The sequence below is a fragment of the Gadus morhua genome, chromosome 12, assembly GCF_902167405.1.
Source record: "Gadus morhua chromosome 12, gadMor3.0, whole genome shotgun sequence".
Classification (NCBI taxonomy): Eukaryota; Metazoa; Chordata; class Actinopteri; order Gadiformes; family Gadidae; genus Gadus; species Gadus morhua.
Window position 1 is genome coordinate 28,421,979 of NC_044059.1, and position 10,166 is coordinate 28,432,144.

The window sequence follows — 10,166 nt, forward strand, 5'->3', positions numbered from 1 at the left end:
CCGCGCCCGCGTCATCCAGCGCTGGATCGACATCGCCCAGGTAGCACACGCACACACGCTCACACACACACACACACCCTCTCACAACTACACACACATGCATAGATACATACCTTCACACATATACACACAGACACACACACACGCACACACCTACCCACACACACACACACACACACACACACACACACACACACACACACACACCCTCTCACAACTACACACACACACACACATGCATAGATACATACATTCACACATATACACACAGCTACACACACAGACACACACACGCACACACCTACACACACACACACACACACACACACACACACACACACACACACACACACACACACACACACACACACACACACACACAAACACACATACAAACGCACACACAAACACATAAACCTACGCACACACACCGACTCATGGTCTATACAGTCAGAGCCGGGCTGCACAGGGGGAAGACGACTGAAGGCCGTTCTGTTCTCCCCTTCAGGAGTGCCGCATCCGTAAGAACTTCTCGTCGCTGCGTGCCATCGTGTCGGCCCTGCAGTCCAACCCGCTGTACCGGCTGAAGAGGGCCTGGGCCTGCGTGCACAAGTAAGAGCCTGCCCCCAGAACCCTAACGCACCCAGCAGCACACCGGGTGAGGTGCAGGTAAAGGCCCCTTCCTTCTCTAACCGTCCCCGTGCGTTTTGGTCGTCACAGAGACAGCATGCAGACCTTTGAGGAGCTGTCGGACATCTTCTCGGAGCACAACAACTACCTGACGAGCCGGGAGCTGCTCATGAGGGTGAGTCCCCGTTCACCGGTCACCAGTCCCTACTGGTCGTAGTGGGATCCAACGATTCAGAAAGAGGGACACAATGCAAGAAGATAATTTAAAATTGTGTTTTTCATTTGCCTGAAAAAAATTTGAATAATCAACTGACAATTTCCACCTACTGTACTTCATGAAGCAGCTTTATTAACAATGAGTAAATAAAAATAAGATTAATTAAAAATATTGTTGACCTGGGGTCAGTAAGCTGTGTTGGGGTCTGGGTGCTGTCAGTGTGCTGATCTGGGGTCTGTGTCGGGGTCTGAGAGCTCTGCTGATCCGGGGTTTGTGTCGGGGTCTGCAGGAGGGCACCTCCAAGTTCGCCAGCCTGGACAGCCGAGACAAGGAGCACCACAAGCGCTCCCAGAAGAGGCTGCAGCTGCAGAGAGACACGGTGAGGAGCCAGCCTGCTCCATGGTTTAATAAAAAACATGGATTTATTAACGGCATATGCCCTGCTGTTACATTGTATGGAAATTGTTGTTCTGTGCCAGGTGTACCTGAGTGACTAATGTAAATCATTTATGGCCCAATGTGTGTCTATGTGCACAGTACAGTTCAATTGATCAGGGTCATGTTGAGTTTATGTTTGAGCATCGGCTGTTATCTGTAAAACACACACAGGCCGGTTGGATACAGGGTTGTTTGTTGAGATTGTGCTTGATTGTGTGTGTGTGTGTAACGGTATGGATCTAATGTGTGTGTGTGTGTGCCCGTGTGATACGGTATGGATCAAGTGTGTGTGTGTGTGTGTGTGTGTATGCACGCGTGTGTGCATGTGTGTAACGTGCAACGATATGGATCTAATGTGTGTGTGTGTGTGAGTGTGTGGGTGTTTGTCTAACGTTATGGATCTAATGTGTGTGTGTGTGTGAGTGTGTGTGTGTTTGTCTAACGTTATGGATCTAATGTGTGTGTGTTTGTGTAACGGTATGAATCTGATGTGTGTGTGTGTGTGTTTGTGTGTATGTGCATGTGTGTTACAGTATGGATCTAATGTGTGTGTGTGTGTTTCTCTGTGCAGGGTGCGATGCAGGGGACCATCCCCTACCTGGGCACCTTCCTCACAGACCTGACCATGCTGGACACCGCCCTGCCCGACTTCGTGGAGGTGAGCGGGTGCATCTCTCACTCCTCTCTCACTCCTCTCTCTCCCCTCTCACTCCTCTCTCACTCCTCTCTCACTCCCCTATCTCTCCCCTCTCACTCCTCTATCACTCTTCTCTCTCCCCTCTCACTCCTCTCTCACTCCTCTCTCACTCCCCTCTCACTCCTCTCTCACTCCCCTATCTCTCCCCTCTCACTCCTCTATCACTCCTCTCTCACTCCTCTCTCACCCCTCTCTCACTCCTCTCTCACTCCTCTCTTACTCCTCTCACTGTGTGAGACCCTCTGAGTCAACACGGGGTCTGTAAGTTACCATGCTTGTGTGAGGAATTCGGCGTGTCCCGTTCCGGGGGCGGTCCACCTAATGCCGTTTATCTGCGCTTTATGCGGTCATGTGGGTTTGGGGTCTGCTCTCAGCGAGGGGGGGGCTGACAGAACTGTCTTTGTGTCATCCACAGGGGGGGCTGATCAACTTTGAGAAGAGACGCCGGGTAAGTTGTGCTCTCCTCTGATACTTTCAGCGCGGACATGTGACCCGTCGGAGATTGTGTCTTACTTTTCTCTCTCACTCCCTTTCTCTCTGACTCTCTTTGTCTCTCTGTCTCTCTCTCTGTCACTCTCTTTCACTCGCTCTGTCTCTGTCTGTCTCCCTGTCTCTCTCTCTCTCTCTCTCTCTCTCTCTCTCACTCACTCTCTCCCTCTATGTCTCTCTCTCTCTCTCTCTCTCTCTCTCTCTCTCTCTCTCTCTCTCTCTCTCTCTCTCTCTCTCTCTCTCCCTCTCCCTCTATGTCTCTCTCTCTCTCCAGGAGTTCGAGGTGATAGCTCAGATCAAGCTGCTCCAGTCTGCCTGTAACAGCTACTGCCTGACCCCCGAGCCCGCCTTCCTCAAGTGGTTCAGGATTCAGCCGCAGCACAGCGAGGAGGACAGGTGTGTGGGTGTGTGGGTGTGTGTGTGTGTGTGTGTGTGTGTGTGTTTGTTAGATTAGCGTTAGGACATTCACGTATTCCACATCACCTCCGCGCCTCTTCATTGCTCTGTTATCAGATTAGGTGTTGCATCAAAGGTAATTAGCTTGTTGAGGACACAGCCTGATGGGCTCAATGTTCACGGGCACAACCTCTCTCTCTCTCTCTCTCTCTCTCTCTCTCTCTCTCTCTCTCTCTCTCTCTCTCTCTCTCTCTCTCTCTCTCTCACTCTCTCCTTTGCTCCCTCTCTTTCTGTCTCTCTCTCCTCTCCTCTCTCCCTTTCTCTTCCTCTGCCCCATCACTCAACCTTTCATGCTCCCAATCGATCTATTGTCCATCCTCTGGCAGTGGAGCTCCTAGACTAGCCCTCTCTCACTTAACCCCACTCTGTCTGTCGGCCTGCCTTACATATATATATATATATATATATATATATAGACACAGATAGATCTATCTTCGTCCAGTTGTTGTGAGTGATACCCGATGTGTTCCTCAGCTATGCGCTGTCCTGTGAGATCGAGGGTCTTGGCGACAGCAGTCCCACGTCCCCCAAACCCCGCAAGAGCATGGTGAAGAGACTGAGCCTGTGAGTAACGTGGAGAACCCACCGCACACAGCACTGTAGAACCACAACACGTAGAACACACCGCACCCAGCACTGTAGAACCACAACACGTAGAACACACCGCACCCAGCACTGTAGAACCACAACACGTAGAACACACCGCACCCAGCACTGTAGAACCACAACACGTAGAACACACCGCACCCAGCACTGTAGAACCACAACACGTAGAACACACCGCGCAGCAAACAGCACACAGCACTGTAGAACCACAACATGTAGATCACAAAGCGCAGCAAAAAGAACCGTAGAACCACAACATGTAGAACACACCGCGCAGCACACAGCAGGATAGAACAACAAAAAAGCATGGTTTCTGTCTCTCAGACTACCATGACGTGGTCCTCAGACCTCTCTGAGGAGGGGTGGGGGATGATGTATTTCGTCAGCCAGGGGAGGTTTGGGGATTTCATGATAAGATACTGCGATGACCTACTCGCTTGGTTCTCAAGTAACAAACCCCCTCCTTCTCCCTCTCTGTCTTCTCCCTCCCCCTCCCCCTCTCTCTCTCCCTCTCCCTCCCCCTCCCTCTCCTTCCCTCCCTCTCCCCCCCTCCCTCCCTCCCTCCCTCCCTCCCTCCCTCTAACTCCCTCCCTCCCCCTCTCCCCCTCCCTCCCTCCCTCCCTCTCCCCCTCCCTCCCTCCCTCTCCCCCTCCCTCCCTCCCTCCCTCTCTCCGTCTCCAGTATGTTTCTGGGCGGGGATGTGGCGGCAGCCAGCTCTCCGGTCAGAGAGACTCCCCGGTCGCCCCCTACTGGCAGCTCCGGGGAGAGCATGGACTCCGTGAGCGTCTCGTCCAGCGACTCGGGCAGCCCGTCGGACAGCGACGGCCTGGCCCCCGTCCACTCCTCGGACGGCCAGCAGAACAAGGTGGGCTCAGAGACGCTCGCGTCGGACCCCACGGTCTCACAGAGCGTGGGTCCATACGGTCGGTGTCATTTAAGCCCGTTTTGTAAATGTCTCTCCGGCCACGGCGTGCTTCAGTCAGGGCCAATCCTTAACTCCCCACGGTCGTCACCAAGGGCCCCTCAGCCTTTATTGTCATAGTTTCTTCTTCAATAATTGTTCGTAAATACTCAAGTGTCAAGAGTTTACCTCAAATCAATTCTTAATACAAAGCCCAGTATGGTGGTTGTAGTTTTGCTGAAGGTGACCCTGTAGTGATAGAGGGTGTCGATGACTGATTGATCGGTGCCCCTGGGGCCCGCTGGGGGGTCCCAGCGCTCTCATCAGGACCGGGGGGGTGACGCCGGTCTCCGTCTCTCCCCACAGCTCTCCGAGTCGTCCTCCTGCACCTCCCTCCACTCCATGGACACCAGCTCCTCCTCCGCCAGCGTTGCCGTGACGCCCGCCTCCCCGTCGCTCCCCGGCCCCCCCTGTGCCCACCGCCGCTCCCTCTCCCTCACCCCCATGACCCCCACCTCCCCGGCCCAGTCGCCGGCCTACAACCACCAGGCCCAGGACGCCTGCATCATCAGAGTCAGCCTGGAGCAGGGCAACGGCAACCTGTACAAGAGCATCCTGGTGAGGGGGGCATCTGTGTGTGTGTGTGTGTGTGTGTGTGTGTGTGTGTGTGTGTGTGTGTGTGTGTGTGTGTGTGTGTGTGTGTGTGTGTGTGTGTGTGGGGATGTGTGGGGGTGGGTAAAGGTGTGTGTGTGTGTGTGTGTGTGTGTGTGTGTGTGTGTGTGTGTGTGTGTGTGTGTGTGTGTGTGTGTGTGTGTGTGTGTGTGTGTGTGTGATGGTGTAGGGGTCGGTGAAGGTGAGTGTGTGTGTGTGTGTGTGTGTGTGTGTGTGTGTGTGTGTGTGTGTGTGTGTGTGTGGGGGTGGGTAAAGGTGTGTGTGTGTGTGTGTGTGTGTGTGTGTGTGGGTAAAGGTGTGTGTGTGTGTGTGTGTGTGTGTATTCGTGTGTTTGTGTGTGTGTGTTTGATGATGTGGGGGTAGTTGAAGGTGTGTGTGTGTGTGTGTGTGTGTGTGTGTGTGTGTGTCTGTGTGTGTGTGTGTGTGTGTGTGCGCGTGCGTATGCGTGTGTTTGTGTGAAAAGCATGTATCATTACATTTACATTCAGTCCAAAGTGATTTACAAGTGCACCTGGGAACTATCAAGTACGCAACAAAAATAGTTTCCCGAAAAAGTCCCAAGAGTGACACAACCTAGTTCCTAAATTAAGATCACCGGACAGCACAGCCATAGCAGTCAGAATGCAAGGTTATTATAGTTCTTTATTTCTGTATCAGTCGTTCTGCTGAAGTTTTTACATGAGATGTATAACCTTTCTACGAAGTGAATTCTAAGTTAGTTATTTTATAGCTCTTCAATGACTTTACAAGCACATTACCCATTGCAATGACCTCGCCCTCAACCCATAAAGACACACAAGCCCCACGCGACGTAGAGACTGACCTGGTGTGTCCTCTCCCTTACTCAGCTGACCAGCCAAGACAAGACCCCCGCAGTCATCTCCAGGGCCATGGCCAAGCACAACCTGGAGACGGAGCCCGACGACGGCTATGAGTTGGTGCAGGTCATCTCAGAGGAGAGGGGTAAGGCTATGAGCTGGTCTCCGAGGAGAGGGCTAAGGCTATGAGCTGGAGCTCATAGCCTTAAGAAGTAATTGTTCATAAGAATAACTTTTGTTCAAGAATAACTTATTCATATACTATTGGTACTATTAGTCATTTTTACATCATTTAAACTGCTTAAGCTTTCATTCATAAATAAGATATGGGACAATCTATTTGTTAATAAGAAAAAAGCCCAGTATTACTTAAATCCAACTCCTTCTTTGTCAATAAAGACTATATAAAACTCCTGGAAAGCATATTGGTCAGATGGTTAAAGGATAGTCAGAATTAGTTTCTCTTGACGAAACACACGTATACTCTTCACGACCTCCAATAACAGGGAACGGTTAGTCTATTAAAAGACTTCCCGCACATCTCACACTGACTCACGTCCTCAAAAGAAACATACTCACCCGTCCGTTTCATCTCTCTCTCTATTTGTCTCTCCCTCCCTCTCCTCCCTCTCCTCCCTCTCCTCTCTCTCCCTCTCGCTATCTCCCTCTCTTTGTCTCTCCCTCTCCTCTCTCTCCCTCTCGCTATCTCCCTCTCTTTGTCTCTCACCCTCCCTCTCTCTCTCTCTCTGTCTCTTTGTCTCTCCCTCCCTCCCTCTCTCTCTCTCTCTCCCTCTCCCTCTCTCCCCTCTCCCTCTCTCCTCTCTCCCTCTCTCTCTCCCCCCCTGTCCCCCTCTCCCTCTCCCCCACTCTCTCTCCCCCCCCTCTCCCTCTCCCCCTGTCCCTCTCTCTCTCTCTCCCATCAGAGCTGTTGATCCCGGACAACGCCAACGTCTTCTACGCCATGAACACCTCGGCCAACTTCGACTTCCTGCTGCGCGTGCGGGGCTCGGTGGGACGTCCCGTCCAGCTGCGCAGCCGCTGCAGCGCCTCTCTGCCCCGGGGGGCGGGGCACCGCGCCAGCCTCTCCCTCCGCCTCAGCAGGGTGCCCTTGTGAGGGGGGGGGAGGGGGGGGGGGGGGACCCCGGCGCCCCCCCCTCACCCCCCCCTCAGCCCCCCCACCACAGGTCTGCCGACGGACGGTTTGACGAGCGACGGAGCGTGGATTGATTGATTGATTGATTATTGATCTCTTCAGCTCAAAGGAGCTCTAAGGGATCGTCTACGGAGAGACGTTTTAAGAGAGAGACGCCGTTGGACCGGCGTGACCTTTGGTTTAACCTCAACCGTAACCTGGTTTGACCTCTCCAAGCCCCCTCAGGGACTAACGGGGTCTCAGCGCTCCTCTGACGCTGTGACTGGAGAGTGAAACAGTGCCCTCTAGTGCTCATTTTGCACACTGCAGGAGCGCCCTGGCTCCCAAGACCGCCAACAGTATTCTTTTTGAAGTATCTCCTATAATGGTTTCCTATGATGGCCGCGTTTCAGCGAATTGGCTTGATAATGTGAGGGGAGCGCGGGGATGTCTCCCATCACTTGTTGATGAATGAATGGACTCCTGTATTCTTCGGTATGCTGATGAATTGATTATTGAATTGATTGATCTATGTTTGGCAGGAGCTGTGACATCATGTTATAAACGCTTTCCTACTGTCTTTAACCCTTGTGTGCACAGTGTGCACTAAAGCGCTATCCCTCTCATATTGTGAGCTGTGTGACGAATGCAGTGTGCTCGCATTCTGATTGGTTCCCTTACTTGGTTTTAACAAGTCCCTAACAAGTACTGAGATTGCCTTAACGGCCCTATATTCAGGGCATGGAAAACGGATTTCAGCTGCGTTCCTTTCAACCAAGTGGTATTTTCCACGACCCTACTCGGATCCAAAATAAAAATAAAGAGACGGGGTCTAGTGGTACAGCTCACTTGATTGGATGACAGAGTCTGGGAACGAATGCCTGCGTTCCCCTGATTGGCCTTCATGGTTCGACTCTCTAGAGCTGCAGGATGTAAATAGATCGGAGAAGGATGAATCGATCGCTTTGAGGTTGAGTCACTTCTCACTGAATGAATTGCTTTGTATTTTGTATGAGTTTTCTTTCTTTATGTCTTTGTACCTTAAAGGCCAGAAAAAGAAAAATAACAACTGTTATATTGTCAGATAAATGCTAGTGCCAGATCTTTTTTTTTCCACTATTATTTCATTAGAATATCTCAGAGGGACACACACACACACACACACACACACACACACACACACACACACACACACACACACACACACACACACACACACACACACACACACACACACACACACACACTTCTAATCTAAACTGCTGGCTCGTGTTGTACCTGTTTACGGCCTTAATGTCATCCAGCAGCACTTACCAGACCGTCATGGAACAGCCCTCAGTTCCTTTTTTCTTCACTGCCAAAGACTCCTCTTCCTCATCCTCCACCTAAATAAATTATTATCATTAACTTCCACTGTTGTCTTTTGTCCGTGTAACCCCAACCCCGCTAAGAATACACCGACGTCCGGTGTTGTGTCAGTGTACGGGTCGCGGCTTCATCTGGAAGGAGCGTCGGTCGTTTCGCTGAGTGGAAGGAAGGTACTCTTTATGCAGCGGTCGGGAATTTTCTTTCCTGAGCTGACACTAATAAACTTTGACCGTGGAGTCGGTCAAAGTTTCCCCAGAACTTTGACCGACTCCACAGGTTGGGGTTGGCTCATCTTCAAGAGCATGCTTTAGAACAAACACATCTTAGGATACAGCGACATTATTAGGAGTTTTACGCATTCATTTGATGGGTCATTGGTTTTCAGATGTGATAGCATGAAAGAATGATAAAAAGGAAAGAAAATGAGGGCACGTCCAACAACTTAGTATTTAATGCGTCCCTTAATGGATTCTCATCGGAAACAGCTAAGCAACCCTATTAAGGATAAAAAACAGCGTCTTCAGTCATCTCTACGGGTGCGTGTTCATAATCTTGAAATGTTTTCAAATGGGATGCTTTAGTTTACCTTATTTCAAATGACAATGTAACAATATATATACCCTCATCTTCCTCTGTTTGTTTTCCTTCATTACACTTTTACAGCCCATTCAACTAGATTGAGAACACTCTTTCACAACCTAAAGTAAAGCGTTTGAGTAAACACAAGCATATGACTACAGCTTATGACAAATAGTGTTCCTCCTCACCAAACAATCTTCAAAACACGGTTGGATTCCGGAAGAAAGCAATATCATCCCACTGCAGACACAAATGGTCGTTCTCGTGTGGTGGGAGTTCCCGTTTACGCAGACTGGAACGCCCCCTTCTTATTCTTCGTCGCCTTTATCGCTGAACTGTATTAAAATTTCAAAGTGTACTACTCCGAAACCATGTAAATAGTGTTGTAAATAAACTTCCAAATCTTTTCAAATCTTAATTGGCAAATTACTTATTTTTACAATTTATTCGTTTCAATTAGCATTCGTAGTGTTGATCAGCAGTGAAATAGTCTGTGAAATAGTGTTACCCCTTGTTGTTTTTTTCATGACGACCAATTAAAAACAACAGTGTTACCCCTTAAGTTTTTTTTCACGACGACCAATAAAAAATTACTTATATTTTATTTGACAAAGACAACAGTGTTACCCCTTATGTTGTTTTTCATGAAGACCAATAAAAAACAACAGTGGTACCCCTGTCGACGTTTTTGTAGGGATCCGAACCTGAGCTGTTTGGAGTATTAACCTCCGAACTTATCAATGCAACGTCGACAGGGGTACCACTTTCGTTTTTTATTGGTCGCCATGAAAAGAAAAGATATATGAAAAAAAAAAAATTGGCCTTGTCAAATAAAATATAAGGGGTAACACTGTTGTTTTTCATCAGTCATCATGGGAAAAAAACATAAGGGGTAACCCTGTCGAAATGAATAGAATAAAACATAGGGGGTAACACTGTCGTTTTTATCAAATGAAACATGAGGGGTGACACTGTCGTTTTTCTTTGGTCGTCATGAAAAAAACCATAAGGGGTAACACTGTTGTTTTTTATTGGTCGTCAAGAAAAAAAACATAAGGGGTAACTCTCTTGTTTTTTATCGGTCGTCATGAAATAAACATAAGGGGTAAACCTGTCGATATTGTTCAAATAAAACAAAGGGGGTAACACTGTTGTTTTTCTTT

At 49.5% G+C, this 10,166-nt stretch overlaps 1 protein-coding gene across 1 annotated transcript in view; it reads left to right on the plus strand.

Annotated features, from left to right (window-relative positions):
• Positions 1-8,469, plus strand: part of rgl1 (ral guanine nucleotide dissociation stimulator-like 1) — a gene marked incomplete at its 5' end in the record, with an annotated part of 13,319 nt that extends 4,850 nt beyond the window's left edge. Inside the window, 12 exon segments of the mRNA XM_030373462.1 lie at positions 1-40; positions 509-612; positions 721-805; positions 1,137-1,226; positions 1,857-1,943; positions 2,398-2,430; positions 2,746-2,867; positions 3,402-3,491; positions 4,215-4,398; positions 4,801-5,052; positions 5,955-6,069; positions 6,848-8,469. The exon segment at positions 1-40 is cut by the window's left edge and continues 179 nt beyond it. Of these exon segments, the coding sequence (XP_030229322.1) occupies positions 1-40; positions 509-612; positions 721-805; positions 1,137-1,226; positions 1,857-1,943; positions 2,398-2,430; positions 2,746-2,867; positions 3,402-3,491; positions 4,215-4,398; positions 4,801-5,052; positions 5,955-6,069; positions 6,848-7,038 (1,393 nt within the window).
• Positions 8,470-10,166: the final 1,697 nt, after the last annotated feature.